Here is an 18,530-nt window from a genome sequence, read left to right as displayed (position 1 = left end):
CTAATTGCCTACAGACTCTCCATTCTTTGGATGAGAAAATGAACGTACCCAAGATACCTGTAATGTACAAGAACTAAAGGTCTCTGCTTTGGTTGAGTTTTTGGTGAATACACACTTCAAATGATTGAAGTGTGTATTAGTGGATGAGTACACACGCTTAAAAGTCCTCTTGTGTGGAATTCCTCATTCCTTCACAGTGGCAGATGAAGTAAAGGCCTTTTTGAACTAAAGTTGAAATCACAATTCTTGCCTATGAATTATATTAGCTTCCCCTACCAAAAAAGAAAAGAAAAGAAAACCAAAAAGCAGTGTCGAAGGACGAAGAAAGTTTGAGTAGGGAAGGATGTTACCTTAAGGACTAGGTGACACTTTCAAGCACCTGTTTAAAAGTAAATGAAATTCTAAGAGTAACTTTCTTGGCTTTACTGGGTGTTTCATTAATAAATCACCAGGCCTAGTCTGCCAATGGACAATTCCTGGGAACTTGGGTCAGGGTGCTACAAAGCTCAGAAATTAAAGCAGGCAGTATAATAGCTAAATAAACATCTTCTTCATCAAAATAAATCATTTTAAAATGGCTTCTACCCAAGAGCCATTTCCATGCGAAAGTATATTGGAGTATGTACTTCCACACCCTAATCTGTAAACTCATGGAATGATAGAACTGCTCCATCCCTAAAATAAGTTTCCTTAAATATCCAATTAAGTGGGTTTCTTAAAGCTATTTCTTATGTTAATAGGCACAGAAGCATTTTTTTCTTCAAATGAATGCTTTATATGGAAGTACATTGTATAGAAAAGAGAAACCACAGGTCTCCTCTGCTTGACACTGACATGTGGCCAAGCAGTCCTCCCTCTGACCTCTGCCTCCTTTGCCCTTTATAAAGGGACTTCACCAAACTTAAACTCTGAGGACAGCACTTTGAAAATTACGGGCCTACAATCCAGTCCTTTTATTTTATAAATAAATAAACTGAGGCTCAGAGAGGTAAAGTTAGAAATTAGAGCTTAGAGCAGAGTCCAATCTCTTAATTTTAAATCCAAAACCTATTCCACTATAACAAAATAAAGTAGTTGTTTATTTAGGTTAAGTGATGAGGGCTTTTAATCTACCACATAGAATGTTCTGATATAGTCAAAGGTTTTAGCTTTCAGGATGACTAATAAGTAAATCTGTCATTTTCCATCCAGGTGTTTTATTTCACCTATGGTGGCTGGTACATTAGTGCAGCCACTTTTATAGGTAGGAAAGATCTATTCATCCAACTTCTGAGTTAAATCCATTAAAAACTTAAACACAGATTAAGCTAAAAATCCTTGCTGTTGGATATTTTTCAGTTAGATAACTAATAAAAAATAGGAACGACCTTCAAATAATTGGAAAATCCACTACTCTTTCCCTTTTCCTAGGCCTGACCCACACATATTCTCACCCATTCAATAAACAGTCCACAGAATAGAATATTCTGCTTAATGAAGTTTTCTGATTCTCAGAAATGAAGAAAGGGATGCTCAATCCTGACCGTACATTAATGACTTTTAGAGTAAAACTAAAAATACACATTCCTGATCTGGGCCAGACACCCCTGCCCCTCCACCCAGAGATTTTTATTCAGTAGGTTTAAAGATACATGAATGTTTGAACCTGTATCAATACACAGGAAAACATACATTGAAAAACACCATTCCACAGTGAAGGTGGAAATGAGGTGGCTTCTCTTCAGCCCTAAGGAGCCAATTCTGCTGCCTCAAAAATGCTGAGCTCGGGCTTCCCTGGTGGCGCAGTGCTTGAGAGTCCGCCTGCCGATGCAGGGGACACGGGTTCGTGCCCCGGTCCGGGAAGATCCCACATGCCGTGGAGCGGCTGGGCCCGTGAGCCATGGCCGCTGAGCCTGCGGGTCCGGAGCCTGTGCTCCGCAACGGCAGAGGCCACAACAGTGAGAGGCCCGCGTACCGCAAAAAAAAAAAAAAAATGCTGAGCTCCAGTTCCTAAACCATGTTTGAGAGTCCGTATGGATTTACAACCCATTCTTTGAGGTTCGTGCCTATGTATTTACTGCTTATATTAACCAATGTTTGACCCTCAGCCCTGAGAATGCTCAAGTTCCTAGTGGTAGATAATCTTTCAAAATATGAGAACTACCCCTGAGTCTCCCACAGCATCCTCAGAACCATAAGCTACCATTCCTGAGGCTTTACTTTAAAACATATCTTAAAACCTTGACCCTCTGTAAATTCTGTCTTAGAAGTTTCACAAGTTTTTCAGAGTCCAGAGGCAGATGGGAAGCCTCAGAACCTAGATACAGATCCAAACCTGTGATGAAAATATCTGCTCCAGTTATATTGAGCCTAGTGCCTTGGATTCCATAGACTTAGCCAGAAGTGATGATTGGAGGCTACTTCTGGGAATAATATAATCCTTAGACACACTCTCTCAGAGTTTGATGTCTCTGAGTGGAATAAAAGGGTGGGAGGAAAGCTGCCTGACTCCCATGTTTTAGTAACACTGGGGTAGAGAAACTTTACTGCATGTTCTAAGTACTGACCACTATCTAATATGTGATAGGAACCTGTGGGGGAGAAGCTCAGTACAGCATTCAGAAACCTACGAAGGGAGACAGGTCGGGCACTGTAGTACCAACGACTTTATCACAGAGGCTGAAACCAAGAGAATCAGGTTGACCATGGCCAATGGTACCAGCTGTGCAGAATACTGCAAAGCCACAAAGCAGGAGCCATTTCTGGCTGTGGAGAATCATCCCAAGACAGTGAGCATTGCTGACAGGTGAGAAGCCATAGTTGTTTCTTCTCTGGGCCTAAATCTGTGCTTCCATTCTGCAAGCTGGCTTTCACTCCAACTTTCTGAATCACTGTCTTGATAGCATGCCTAACTTGCTCCCCAGCTACAGGGGTAAGAGGCAGCAAACTTGAATGCTTATAAGGTCCAGCCAAGGAGCGTGAATAAGAGATGTGGCTTGTTTGGGAGCTGTGCACACTGAAGACGGAGTGCCCTGTTAGTAGGGGACAGCAATTGCTTAGCCCCAGCTATTATTTTCATGTAGGAATGGGGACCAGATTTTCTTCTTATCCAGGAGAAGCTGAACATCTGGATTTTTAAAATCTGAAATCTCCCACTTTTTAAAATTTAACAACAAAGAAAAAACATTTTTATAAAAATATACACCCCCAGATGATTAAAATGGTAAATTTTATGTTATGTATATTTAATCACAAGTTTTAAAAAAACAATAAAAGAAAAAGAAACAAAAAGCATGTGGGCCAAATAAAAACCACCTATAGTCTAGATTCAGCGGCGGACTCCCCATCTTCAACCTCTGCCTTAGTAATAGGGCATGGTATTGCCCTACCTTCCATCCCAACCCTTATCTCTCCCCGCCTCTAAAAATGGCTTTATCCCTGGACTCCAGCCTAAGGTCCCAGGACCTGGAATCTGCCACAAGATTACCCTGTGGGTACGTTTTGGAAGATCTGAAAGCGGCTGACCGTGGATTCTGCCAAACTGTCAAGATACCCTCTTTTCTTTGTTGGAGCATCAAAATCAGTTGTCCATCCAGACTGCTATACCAATGTGCCACCATCCCCCAAGGCTCCTGGGGTTGCCTATGGCTAAGTCTGCTCCCACCTAGTCCTGCCAGGTCCTGTACCCTTCCCATCTCTCCTGTCATACTGCAGGGAATCAGACAACACTGAGTCTGTCCTGAGATGAAATAATAATTACAACTTGTGTTTCCCAGCTTTGTGCTATGTTCTGGCACCCTGCTAAGTGTTTCATATGAAATAACTCACTTTATGATTCCAATAGCCCTGTAAATTAGTAAAATTTCATAAGAAACCCAAGGTCAGAGGGCTACACAATTCATTCAAATTTGCACAGGTGGAAGATCTGAGATTCAAACTTAAGACTGAAACCCATCCCTTCTTCACTGCCCTATATGGAAGATGCAGGCAAAGAAGAGTGAGGGGGTATTTCTACACCTCCACGCAGGTGGAAAGGGAGGATATATTGCTTGGCATTTTAATGCAGTTTCACACCACACTTTGACAGTTCACAATATTATCACTTTCCAATTTTACAACTTTCTATATACAGTTACCTGTGGTTCCCAGGTTTGGGAATTTCATGGTCAGCAATATTTCAAAACATATTGGGTAGGCCAAAAAGTTCATTCGGTTTTTTCTGTAAGATGGCTCTAGCAGCACTTAGTTGTCTTTAACTTCATTTGAAACAATTTTGTTAGATTGTATGTAACAGCTGTCATATCAGCATGCATTAAAAAAAAGTATCAAAATTAGTGAGTTTTTGTGTAGCCATTTTAATACTGAAGATGGAAGAAAAAAGCAACATTTTCAGTATATCAGGCTTTATTATTTCAAGAAAGGTAAAAATGCAAGCGAAACACACAAAAATATTTGTGCTGTGTATGGAGAAGGTGCTGTGACTGATCGAATGTGTCAAAACTGGTTTGCAAAGTTTCGTGCTGGAGATTTCTCGCTGGCCAAGGCTCCATGGTCAGATAAACCAGTTGAAGTTGATAGCGATCAAATAGAAACAATAATTGAGAACAATCAACTTTATACCATGCAGGAGATAGCCGACATACTCAAAATATCCAAATCAAGCGCTGAAAGTCATTTGCACCAGCTTGGTTATGTGAATCGCTTTGACGTTTGGGTTCCAAATAAGTTAAGCGAAAAAAACCTTCTTGACCATATTTCCACATGCGATTCTCTACTGAAACATAATGAAAACATTCCATTTTTAAAACAAATTGTGACAGGAGATGAAGAGGTACAACGATGTGGAATGGAAGAGATAGTGGGGCAAGCGAAATGAACCACGACCAACCACACCAAAGGCCGGTCTTTATCCAAAGAAGCTGATGTTGTGTATATGGTGGGATTGGAAGGGAGTCCTCTATTATGAGCTCCTTCTGGAAAACCGAACAATTAATTCCAACAAGTACTGCTCCCAATTAGACCAACTGAAAGCAGCACTCCATGAAAAGTATCCAGAATTAGTCAACAGAAAACGCATGATCTTTCATCAGGGTAACGCAAGGCCACATGTTTCTTTGATGACCAGGCAAAAACGGTTACAGCTTGGCTGGGAAGTTCTGATTCATCTGCCACATTCACCAGACATTGCACCTTCGGATTTCCATTTATTTTGGTCTTTACAAAATTCTCTTAATGGAAAAAAGTTCAGTTCCCTGGAAGACTGTAAAAGGTACCTGGAACAGTTCTTTGCTCAAAAAGGTAAGTTTTGGGAAGATGGAATTATGAAGTTGTCTGAAAAATGGCAGAAGGTAGTGGAACAAAAGGGTGAATACGTTGTTCAATAAAGTTCTTGGTGAAAATGAAAAATGTGTCTTTTATTTTTACTTAAAATACCGAGGACAATTTTTGGCCCACCCAATATTTTGGGAAACAATATAAGGTTACCAAACTTCTATTTTGCCAAGTAAGGGTATTTCCTAAACCTATCATTTAGCATCATTATTACTTCATTAAATGAAAACTACTTTGACACACACACACACACGTGCATATGCACATACATTAATAGCTTCATGGAACCAGAAATGCTACTTGTCTTTGCCTTCATTTATGGCTGGTGTACAAGCACATGCATAAGTAGTTCCCAGCCTACAGTTGTGTGGTGTTCCAAAAGCTTTCTAGGAAGACCACTGTTTGGAACTTGGAAACCTTATTCCACGAAACAAAGCAATAACATTAGAAATGATGCCTAGGTTCCCACCTCATAGGGTAAACCTGGAATATCTTGTTTTATTTTGGATATGAGGTAACTGAGGCCCCAGAAGTTTAAGCCAATTTCTTAAATAACACACAAGCTCTTGCAGAGCCAGGATTAGTAGTGGATTATCCTGATAGCTGCTTCAGTTTTTTTCATTACCAGAGACAAAAAGACTTTAACATTATTATAGATACACTATAATGTTTAACGTTATTAGTTAAATAGGCTTGTGGAGGGATAGCTTTGGAAATTTATCACTGTTTATAAAAATTGTTCTGTGTAAAAAATGCAATTTGTATCACATCTGTGAGATGCAAATATGGTTGTTATCACAGACATGGTCCCTTTTATTCATGCCCCACTTCCCCAAACCACCATGCAAAGAAATATAGTGTGATCCTCAGAGGCGAATCTGCTTCCAATCCCAAAAGGGAAAGGGATAAACATTTGACTTTTCTTATCAGGAGTTTATAAACCTATGTGTCTCTGAGTGTGTCAAGACTCAACAAAAGAGTGAAATTGGGTCGCTTACATGTTACCAGGGAATAGCTATTAGCGTAATCCTTAATTGGAATCCCGTTTACTCTTCTGTTACTCTTCCCGTTTACTCCCTGTGCTTTAACAAGAGCTGTCACATGAATATATCATTTGAGGCTGGAACCCTGCAGAGAAACTAGAGTGTGCAATCCAACAAACTTGTAAAATTCAAATATATTATCTCCTTCAGAGAGATAGTAATGTATGTATTAAACTAAGGAAATTCTCAGTTCAAGGAACAAATGATTAAAAGTGATCTGAGATTGTAAGACTCCAAATAATGAATTTAATCATGATTTTCTTTTATAATCATTAGCCCAGCCTCTCTAGTGATATGATATATGTTAACTATATGATAGGTACCATATATGTTATATATGACCATGAAAATTATATATAATGAGTATTATATACATGATGTATCACATATAGTATTATCTATAATATATAGGTAATACTCAGAGAATTTGGGAGATCAATAGCAGGGAAAATGTTTCTAATTTTGAAAAGTGGCAACATACTTGAGAACTTCAATTTTCTTTTCCATTTTCCAAGGCTTGCATTTGACAGTAGCAATCATTTGTCTATTCTCATCTAACTCTGCCTTCAATCTTTCCAATTCCTCTTCATCAATTTCTTCTTCTTCTTCCCTTAAAACAGAAAACAAACAAACAAAAAAAAACCTCCTTTAGTAAAGTTAAGTTTTGCTTGACTTCCAAACTTAAAGAATGCTATGAGATACTCAGATGATCAATGTATAGCAACTTGACTATATATGGTGTGTGCTGAGATCCACAAGCCTTAGTGCTTGTATCTGAACAGTGATGCAGGATTTCTGGAAATATAACTTTAAACAATAGTGTTTACATTCTGAAGTACTGAAACCATTTTATGTCCATAGTCTCAAATTCTCAGAACTAGAAAATGTGTGGAAACAGTTACAGATCTATCAATATATTTTCTTCTCTTCTTTGTTCCCCTGTACACCTTCCCCCACCAATTCTACATTTCATTTAAAAACTTTATTTTTCAACAAGGATAGTAAATTAGAGGTGAGCATGTCTTTGAAGTGCCCTTAAAAAATTTGTTAGCCCTGTCTCGAGAGAAAGAGAAAAACTGAAATAGGAAAAAATTTAAAAATCTATTCCTCAAAGGTAACTTTAATCTGTTAATTAAACTCAAAACTTCAATTGATAAAATTCAACTTGAAGTATATTTGACAGAAGTGAATCCTTTGAAGAGGCCTTCAAAGGAATTTAGTTTCTTACTGAGCAAATGAGATGTATCTTTTCTTTTCTGTGTTCCTAGTATTGCAAAAATATCAAAGGGTCCAAAACTCAAAGAAAACAAAATCTAAACATGAACAACGTGATTTTTAAATTGAGGAATGTAATGGCCTATTGCAGAGATCCTTTTTTTTTTTTGGTAATAGATTGTTTCAGTTATGAGCTGTTGTTGCTTAACTTCAAATTTACCCTTCTATACTTAATATTGTGATGCTGTGGCTGTGACTCTGTAGGGTACATTTCTGGTTTGTCAGTTGGCTCATTTTTCGGCTGCCCATAGAAGACACTAAGAAGGGACTACGTCTTTCCTTTCTTTGGTTTCCTGTTTGCTTCCTGTGGTGATGTTTACTCTTTAGTGATGCTTCTTCACCCCAAGAGCTGCAGGGCCTTCCCATAGCTGCAGGTGAAACTAGTTTCCGACTTTTCCAACACTAGCAGAACCAGCTTCATCATTCTCCCAGTAGACACCAGCACCCCTTGAGCATCGCCCCCCTCTGCGATAGTTTCAGCTCCGTGGGTCTCTCCTCTATGCTTTTAAGTTTTAATTCCAACCTCTTTCCGTTGTTCCTCCAGCCCCTAGTATGCTATTTGCTTCCTATAGTTGCCGTCACCACGATACTTCGTGTTCTCTTTCACCTTTCCAGTAACCTAGTTAGCAATTATTTATATCTACTAAACAGTCCTCTTATTAAATACTCTCTCTTCAATTAACTGTTGGAGTTTCTTTCTCCTAACTAGACCCTGACTGACAAAAAAAATGTAATCTGACTCAGTGTTAGTCAGAAACATGTTTTGTTGTTCACTAAACTCATGACCAGACATAGTAGGGCTATGGCAAAAGATGTTTTTGAAAGTTTCAGCTGAATGATAGGAGGACATACCCATAATTTTACAGCCCACCTTATAAAATGACTTCGCAATCTCCTTTCTTTCCTACCAATCCAGAGTTTTTAATCAGGTCATGATTACTGAAACAAAAATTTAAATTAACCCTCTAAAATACACTTGTCATAGATACTTTGTTTTTTTTTGACCGATGCAGACATTTTGCTTAGAATAGTAATCCTGGTTCGAGAGAACTATGGAAATACCCTCCACTAAGATACAACTCTGATTGCCATTAGGTTGTTTCTATTTTAATTATTTGATATTTATTATATAAAATCCTATGGTGCTATACAACCATAATAAAATACTCACAAAGAATGAAAGAATGATCTATTTGATGTTTGGATTTACCATGTAACTAAAGCTTATTTCTCTACATTTCTCTACATTCCTCACATTAATTACGCAGTTTCCTGCTATCTTAAACCCAGTACTTTGTATGTTTAACATATTCAAATTCTATGATTCCTTCAAAAATGATATGAAATGTCTTCAATACCCTTTTCTGATTATCCCTATGAGAATACTTTTCTCTAAGACTCTAAATCACTTTGTACTTCTCTGGCACATTTATACTGTCTTATTTCATAATAATTTGTGTCTAAGTGGCCTCTCCCTTACTATATTATGAATTTCTAGAGAATGCAGGCAATTGCATAATCATATCCATATCTTCCAAAGAAATTAGCAAATTATCTTCCACAGAAGTGGAGCTGGATAAATATTTATTGAATAAATGTTTATGTACAGAGTTTTTCTGTATATTGGATTACCATCAAATATACTAAAATATAACGATGTCTTCCAAGATTAGAATGTTATAGAAAGACATTTATTCCTACACTAAATGATCTTAGACTGGTATATTTTTAAAGTCTTTGTTGTTAATTGTTGATTGCTCCAGGAAGATCATGCTATGCTACAAGGTATAGCTGTTGCCGGCTAAGTTACCTTCAAATATGCAGGTAATTAAAATATTACATTTTTGCATAATTAAAATATGATCATGCATAACTAAAACACTGTATTACAGGGAAACTGCTTTTCTAGGAACCACTCAAAGAAAGCAACTAATCATATTAAAAGGGCATAGCACTGACATGCTTTATCTTCTAAAATTTAGGGCTAATCTGTGTAAGAATGGCTTTCTATCTTAGGTTTGATTTATTTAAACAACAGTTGTTAGGAAAAAGGAGGTATAACGTGCTGAATTTCTCAGTGCTATGAACATATTACTTACTCACTTAAAACTGGGTCAAGAAAAGCCTGTAATATTATTAGAAATACTCCAAAATGCCAAACGAGGCAGTGTTTTTTAACCAACTCCAAAGACGGTTAACATTACAACCTTGGATTTAGTTGGCTCTGTGGAGAAGTGGGGAGGGAGGGAACCAGGGGTGATTCTGGCTTCTCAGAATCAGGATGAGAGTAGGATCAGCTAAGGACAGACACTTTCACTGGGACAAGACTGCCCCAAGTAACAGGGGCCAAGACCCAGTTGATTCATATGGTCCTATTTCTAGAGGTTGAACACTGACGTGAGGGCCTTGAACAGACCAGGAGACAAGAGGAATTCCCACCCAAGTCATCTTTTAAAAAGGACATCTCTGAGGCACAAGTGGAGAGGAAAAGCAAATTGTGGAACACAACCTATATCATGCATATGTCTATTGGTGATGTTTTCTCAATGAAATACCACTGTCAGAAGGCATAAGCTTTGCTAGTAGGAAATATTACTACATAATAATAGCAATAACAATCACAATAAGACATGGAACTTAAAAGGGTGTTCTGTTTTTGAAAAGAACAAAGCATAAAAATACTTGAAAGGACGATAGACATAAAAAATGCCAGAGTCAAAACGTAAAGCAGGTGATGTCTTAGTATTCAAAGAGAAGAAAGAGGAGGAACTTGGGGAGGAGAAGGAGAAAAAGGAAGAAGAGAAAGAAGAGGAAGAGAGAGATTTAAAAACTTAAATCAACAAAAATATAATGAAGAAATGGGTAGGGCTACTCTTATTTTAAAAGGAACCATCGTCTATTAATGCTAAGCTTCTCTACCTGACAAAATGTTCACATAGTTGTATTTAATTACAATTACTTATGAAGAGGAAAATAATAGCTTGTTATTGAGTACTGCAATGTGTCATCTTGGGAGGCTATCTTGGAAAGTTCCTCACCATTTAAAGTTTTAGGACTGTTTCAGAGGAGATCCCATCACCTCATGGTGATTCCCATGCCCCACCTGGGGTGGCAGAGGAGCTATTCTCTTAAATCCTTTCCAAGGGGTCTAGGTTTTCTATTAGTAAATGTGTTTTACATGCACACTTTTCCTACCTGCCTGCCATCTGCAATTTTCCAGAAAGCAAAGACTAGAAAATTATTTTCTTGGATTTTTTCCTAAACAGCATTTAATATATTATTCTACACAAAGACAGCACTCAGAAAAACGTTGGCCTGGTAGAACTGAAAGACAAAGGGTTATATTAAAAAGGAAATGACAATCCCAATCCTTTGTAAAGGGACAGATAGTTAATATTTTAGACTTTGGGAGCTATATACAGCTCTGTCCCATATTCCTCTTTGTTTTTTTTTAAATTACAGTTTTATTAAAACTGTAAGAATCATTCTTAGCCCTTGGGTTGGAATTAACCATGGTTGGCCAACCCCTGCTCTGTAAGATAAGTGATTTGGGTTCATTGTTAAGGAGTTTTTCACTTAACTTCAGTAACGATGCACTTAACTAATGGGATAACTTTAAAATATTTAAATTAACTAAATATGTCAATGACCTATGACAATTCAGATCTCTCATAAGGGAATTTCTCATAAGTCCATTCTTAATATATATTCATTTCACAATTCTATTTTAATGTCAAAATACATTAACTAAGTGGAGTAAAATGGCAGATGAAGCCTGTTTTTCTGAAAGTAGGTTTAATTACCAATTTTAAGGCCAGGGAGTGCCTAAGGGAGTGGTCGTCTTTCAGCATCAGGCACTTCTGAATGAGAAGCAATTTCAGATAAGAACTAACTTACTCTCCTCTCCTCATCCTCCTCCTTCTCTCTTTTTCTCTGGCCTTCCTCGTTTCTTCATCCTCTGGTTCAGGTTCTGGGTCATCTTCATTGATGACATCTCTGGTCCGTTTCCTCTTTGGTCTCATGCTCTCTCTTCGAGGTAGTTTGTCTTCCTCCTCCTCTTCCTCTTCACCTAAACACAGCAGTTAATGCTTCAGTGAGCAGTATCAGAAAAGTGCTCTCCCACTACCAAATGTATTCTTACTTTTTAATTATCATTGTCACACATCTGAGACCATAATCCAGCAATTTGTCATATCAAGATAAGACGCACCATGCCATATATATTTCATAGCCTGCCACTTAATTACATTTATCTAGGGACTCCCCTAGATAAGTTGCGCAGTGGTTGAGAGTCTGCCTGTCAATGCAGGGGACACAGGTTCGAGCCCTGATCGGGGAAGATCCCACATACTGCAGAGCAACTAAGCCCTTGCACCACAACTACTGAGCCTGTGCTCTAGAGCCCGCGAGCCACAACTTCTGAGCCCGCATGCCATAACTACTGAAGCCCACGTGCCTAGAGCCCATGCTCTGCAACAAAGAGAAGCCACCGCAACAAGAAGCGTGTGCACCTCAACGAAGAGTAGCCCCTGCTCGCCACAACTAGAGAAAGCCCGCAACATAGACCCAACACAGCCAATAAATAAATAAATAAATTTAAAATAAATAAATACATTTATCTAAATTCTCATTTCTTGTGGTTTATCTACTCATATGTCAGTGTCGATCCCCAAATTCTAATAATGCTTAGAATTCCAGCCTTCATTTACTTGGGTAACTAGATGAGTTGGAGTTTAATATCACACCATGATCTCTCAGACCAAGTTTATAGGTTACCAATTCAACACATAAGGGTTGAATGTTTAACCACTATGTGCTAATACTACTTCTATCTCAGAACAAAGAATAAGAATGACAAGGAAATGCTACAAACCAGAATAATTTTGAAGAAATTAATGTATGCCTTGACATTCCTCCTAATTCAAATTATTCTCATTCTTTTTCTTTTTTTTACTTTTTGAAAAAAATTGAAGTATAGTTGATTTACAGTACTGTGTAAGTTTCAGGTATACCGCAAGTGATTCAATTATACATACATATATATATTTTTCAGATTATTTCCCTTTATAGGTTTTTACAAGATATTGAATACAGTTCCCTGTGTTACACAGTAAATCCTTGTTGCTTACTTATTTTATGTAAAATTATTCTCATTCTTGACTTCAAATATTTCTTCTTTTGCCTAGATATTTCTTCCTGTTTCTTAAATGAAACTGATAGTAAATACCTTTGCTTGATCATTTTATCTTTTTGATTAGAAATAGATATAAATAACTTGTAAATTTAATACAAAACTGAGAGAAATGACATTATTTTATTTTATTCATCAACTAACAATTAATGCCTTATATGTCCATAACTTCTTCGGAAGCTTTCAGGTAAAGAGTAGAGGGAGAATTCAGTTCCTTCCTTCACCGTTATGACATACATCCTACTTCACTTTCACTTTTGTTTTTTAACTTCTGATATTTAGAGTCAACTTCTGATGTTTATTACAAAAAACAAATATTACTCATAATTATCACTATCTTCTTAAATAGAAGCTACTTAGGGAAAAATTTGTGCTTTAATGGAAAACTATGAATTGTCTGCACCATACCCTTCTGTGTTACCTGATTCTGATTCTATGGAAGCTATTTTGTAACCTTGTAAGTTACGGATAACTAGATAGCAATGCAAAATAGTTCTTGTCTATAGACAAGCAAGTGAACTCTGCTTAATGCAGAGACAACCTTCCACTACCGAAAAAGAAAATGAAAGAAAAAATCCCCAAAACAGTCATGCCTTATTTGCACAATCATTTAAATATTCCTGATCTATAAATATATCTGTTCTTTGAATTTTCCTTTAACTGGTAACTGCTATAAATGCCTCACCAGATTCCTCATTTATTAGTCAAATGTCTTAATTTTTACATATGTGTGTGTCATTATTTTATCTTTTAAAATCTTTTTGTTATTTTTTATTATCTTTTTAACATTACTTATCAAAATTTTTTTATTGATATTTCAAATCTAAGATCTAAATATTACCATTATTACTAAAGTTTGACTAACAGAGAGTAACTTTTCTAACCGGGTTTGGAAAACTATATTTTGTCATCAAAACCAAGAATGAGTTTCCATTTGTTAAATACTGTGGCAAATGTTATATGTTATTTGAACCCCACTCTGGCATTCTGAAAATTTACCCAGGCTTTATTGTTCATTTTAGTCACTAATTATAGAAAGAACACAGCCTCATAGGAACTGAGAAACAATTTCACCCACAAATAGCTCGAAAACTCTAGCAGCCACTTATTACCCTGCATTTTAGTATATTTCATATTAAGGCTAAACTATTAAGCTTGCAGAGTTTGACCATGGATGAAAAGTGTATTATTATATTTATATTTTAGCACTTAGAACAAAAAGGTCTTTATTTAGTGTTTTAACTAGTTTCCAAATATTCAAATTCTTAAAAAAGGAATGTTTTACAGTTGCCTACTAAATGTGGATTTGCATACATTACCTTTTGGAATGGGCTTGATTCAGTTTTGAAGGGTAGCAAAATATACCACGTCAAAAAGGCATTCTGAATATACCACCCCAAAATATGCCACTTTGGTGTATTGACTATTTTGAGCTGTAGCACTTGAAAAACAGCAAATGCAGGAAGAGACTTTCTCTGAACTTCTCTTAGCTGCTTAAAGACAGAGTCTCCAAAAGGAGCTCAACTGTCATAAATCCCCTCCCCAGGAGTTTCATCCCCAAGGAAGATAGACTATTATCACAGGAGAGGAGACTATAGGTCAACACCACATGCAGACACACTTTATCATAAACTATCATAATTCCCATCTATTCTCCTAAAACTTATTTATTCTCTCTCAAGAGACCTACATGCCCTCCCTCTCCCCTCTTTAGATGGTGTTCAAATCTAAATTTTAAGCCACCTCACAGTTATTCATTTTCCTGGATATCTCCCATGTATACATGAGGTGTATGTGTTAATAAACTTCTGGTTTGTTTTGGTTTTTTTCTTGTTAAACTGTCTTATATTATAGCTAAGAACTCAGGAGGGTAGAGCAAAAATTACTTTTCCTCCCCAACAGCAGTCAAGTCATAGCATCTAGGATCTATGTGAGACTCTGGGCTGTTTTCATGTAAAATGTACCAAATTAATGAAACCAACTGTCATCATGAACATTCACTGGCTGTCATGTTGGGCTCAGGTTTTTAATTGACAGTGTTGATGTATTCTCTGATTGAACTCTTCTTGAGATGCTGCTCTTTCAGTTTTGGTAAACTCAAAACTTTTGCTCATATAATGATCTTTCTCTGTTCCAGTCCATGAGGGGTCTGCATGCCTGGAAAGGGGTCACAGCTCTTGAGCTGAACCTACTCAAAGTAAAAACAACAGAGCAATTCCGACAAAATACCCATGAATTCAGTACAAAAGAACAGGTTTTTTCATTTTTATTGAACCACCTGATCAGTTCAGTCAAAAAGGTCAATCTGTTATATTGTAATAGATTCAGCCTTAGAGAAAAGCTTTTAGGACAAAGATTTTCATGGGGGAAAATAGTAAAGAAATAAAAGAGCAAATTTTTTCTGAACTACCATCTACTTACTCATGAGTAAATTATAAATTGGGTGGAATGTGTGTGTGCCAACTGAATGGAATCTCGAGTAGAGATTCTGTTTGATGGTCTTGATCTCTTTTGTGAGACCATCGAAAGTCATCCACACATGCTCCTCTGCTTGCATATGGTAGCATATTCCCACAAGATAAGAGGATGAATCCCCTGAATTCACCACTATTCCACAGGAAACATATCCCAAGTGGGGATATGTCCATCCCCACTTACTTGAACTTTCCTCAGTATCATCTTCTTTTTCCTCCACTTGGATTTGCACTGTTGAAGAAAGAAAAAATATTCTTTAAATATTTTTTAAATGGTATTTTTTAAATACCATTTTTAAATACCATTTTTAAATGGTATTTTTTAAATACCATCAATTCTTTAAATGATGGTACAATTGTTAATAACTGGTTTTTACTGTTATTATTTTCATTGTAAAGTTTTTTGTGCAGTTAATAAATTTTTTCAATAAACTTGTCAAAATAAGCATTGTTTATTAAAGATATACAGCTACAATATCTTATACAGTGCTGTGCAAGGACATCTCTGCTTCATCGTCTTCAACGATTTGCAAAACATACCAATCATAAACCTGTCAACTCAATTCAAAATAACTTCAACCAAAATAAATTCTGTACTGCAATAAGCAGACTTAGGGTGTGTTGGGTCATTTCATTCTATGGTAAAAGGAATTGTTGGCAAAGCTATATACACATGCACAAATCACTTGGTTATTACAAATAAAGTTATTAAAATAGACAATATTTCATTATGACCAGGTACCCAGTGTCAAAGAATCTTTCAAAAATGCTTAAAACCTGATACTTCCTATTTGAATTATTTCTATAGGTATTATATGCAGACAGCTTAAATCTTCCCATATATGATTTACCTTGACTATGTGGAGACAGGTGATTCTACAGTTCTTTCCAAGACAAAGAACACCTCTTCTGTCTACTCCTCACCTCAACCTCAGCATCTTGTGTTTAGATTTGCTCCATTTTTATAAAGGCATATAAAAGTTTTATAAAATTTTACTGGTACAGTAATATAGGAAAATATATTAATTGGCAGATTTTTTCCCCTTGTCAACTACTGTCCATTCATCACAGGTTGAGACAGCCAGAGACAAAGATCTGCAAATTGCCATGGTAAAACTTACAGTAGACTATTTCTTTAAACCATGAGTCTAGTAACTCATTTAAAATATTAATTTACATATTTTTATTTAAGGTGGATGGGCATAAGTCCAAAAAGCAAAGATAACAAACGATGTTGCTGTGAACAGAGGAAACAACCTCTGGTTTTGTTTCTGCTCAGCACTGTCAAAGGTTATTATTCAGAACTTGACAGGCATATTGAAAAGGCAGCACATTCAGAGTTTAAATTCCATTCACAAAGAAGATTATTGTAAAAGCACTTTTTGCCTTTAAACAGCATCTGCGTAAAAATTTTTAGGATATGCAAAAATGTTATCACTCAACATCAGCCATAGAATATGAAAATAAGTGTTGTTTTGTTCAGAGTGGACATATGCCTTCTGTCGCCGGTTGTAACTGGATCTGCACAGGACAAAGGTCTTTATGTCACTACTGAGAGTTCGCAATAGTGAAGGCAGACACTTCTCAGAGATATTTTATATTCAACAATAGTCCATGGTCTTTATTTGCAATTAATGCTGCCACCAAGTTTCTTCAGCCAAAGAAGAATTCACTCAGGAAGGCACCTTAATGATATAAGATTAGCCCTAGAGCAAGGTCTGATCAGCGTGCATAATATAGAAACAGCTGAGGACAAACAGCAAAGTCTGACACATAGCCTCTTTTGCACCATGCATAGCCAAAGCAAAAATTCACATAAAATGCTATAATGATTTGTAATAATCAACTCACTAGACATGATTAAATAAAGTTAAATAATGAAATGGAAGAAAATTCTAAACAACTAGAAATACAAGCAAATCTTTAGGAAGGATCATATATTAAACAAAAGTAGTAGAATGAAATGTCCCAAGCTAAGGAGATGAGCAAGAAATCAATTTCCTCTGACAAGCAGGGGAGAGAAAAAGCAGAGCTGGAGTCATAGGTCATCTTTTCAGGTACAGGAAGGATAGTTATAAATGGCCATTAAATAAAACCTAAAAATCCATAAGGGGAGATAGCCCTGTGGTTGCAAGTAAAGAAGAAAAAAGAGCTACGGTTTCTGAGTGATGTAATGGAGAGTATTGCAGAAATAGCTCCTTTACTCCTCTTCAGGTGACTTTCCAACAGTGATACTCATCTGTGCATGATCATCTGCACATTTTCAGTAGGTGCCTTCTTTATTCAACAGCATTCCTTTTGTCTGGAAGCTGAGTCAGGGGCCATGAAACAGTTGTTTTTATAGTTACTGTGATCATAATTGGTTTATTATTGACTCAAACCCTCAGCAAAGGCATCATCGGCATCAAGAACTAAACAGCAGCACCCTGACCAGGAGATTGAAGACTCCATCAAGAGCCTCAGACCAAGCTTAATTTTAATGGAACACTATTTGGTCTGAAAAGCAACTGTCAATGCTGATCTGCATCTCCTGCAACTCAAAGCGTTGCTAAAGAACCAATCTAAGAAGCCCCTCCCAGACAAAAGCCTGTGCAAAAGAATAACTCAGAACACTTAAATGGGAGTTACAGACTGTCTTTCCCTTCTCAGACAATTTTCGGCACGGCCTATTGCGATCCCTTCTCTCAGCAGTCCTTAGTAGCTTGCTCCCAATCATATGACCACCCTCATGTTCTGGATGCTTCCCAAAGCCTATTGATTATGTACTTTAAAAATAACCTCTCTCCTGGGGAGTGATGGGAGGACAGTGAAGGGGGGGAGTGGTTTCCTGTCTAAATGTTGAAGGCAGCAAGCAAAACTGCATTGAAGTACGCTTATTTAAGAGAGGAATATGCAATAGGAGCAGATGAACTCCTAGGCAACCCAGATCCTCATTTCATGCAAATAGACACAGTAATTAAAAACAGTAAAAGGAAACAACAGCAAAATGTCACATTTCAGAGGCATTGGAATCGTTCAGAAAAGTGGATGTTGTTCCAGGCTTTCTTTTTCAATCTATAGTACTGAAAGCATTTTATGCTTCTTCAGTATCAGTGGCCCAGTGGCAGGAAGAGTTTAATGATATTGCCTGTTCCTCTAGTTTTTGAAGGGATTATTGTAGCACCAGGTCATTACTTTGGAAACTGAAAATTCATTTATTCAATCAGCATTTATTGTGCATTTACAAGGGTCTACAGA

The 18,530-nt window shown here is 36.9% G+C and overlaps 1 protein-coding gene across 7 annotated transcripts in view; it reads right to left on the bottom strand.

Annotated features, from left to right (window-relative positions):
• The window catches only part of TMC1 (transmembrane channel like 1), a 387,898-nt gene that overhangs the window by 88,841 nt on the left and 280,527 nt on the right, over positions 1-18,530 (bottom strand). For all 7 annotated transcript variants that reach the window (XR_013829012.1, XM_079925955.1, XM_079925956.1 and 4 more), the window contains 3 exons: positions 15,478-15,525; positions 11,526-11,697; positions 6,835-6,963 (listed from right to left, as the gene is read on the bottom strand). Coding sequence is in view for 6 of the 7 variants with exons in the window: in XM_079925955.1 (XP_079782081.1) it covers positions 6,835-6,963; positions 11,526-11,697; positions 15,478-15,525 (349 nt within the window). In the remaining variant the exon portion in view is untranslated. The remainder of the gene's footprint in view (positions 1-6,834; positions 6,964-11,525; positions 11,698-15,477; positions 15,526-18,530) is intronic.

Source organism: Stenella coeruleoalba (genome assembly GCF_951394435.1).
Source record: "Stenella coeruleoalba genome assembly, chromosome: 7".
NCBI classification, from domain to species: Eukaryota; Metazoa; Chordata; class Mammalia; order Artiodactyla; family Delphinidae; genus Stenella; species Stenella coeruleoalba.
The sequence above is the reverse complement of the archived record's forward strand: the minus strand, read 5'-3'. Positions and strand labels throughout refer to the sequence as shown.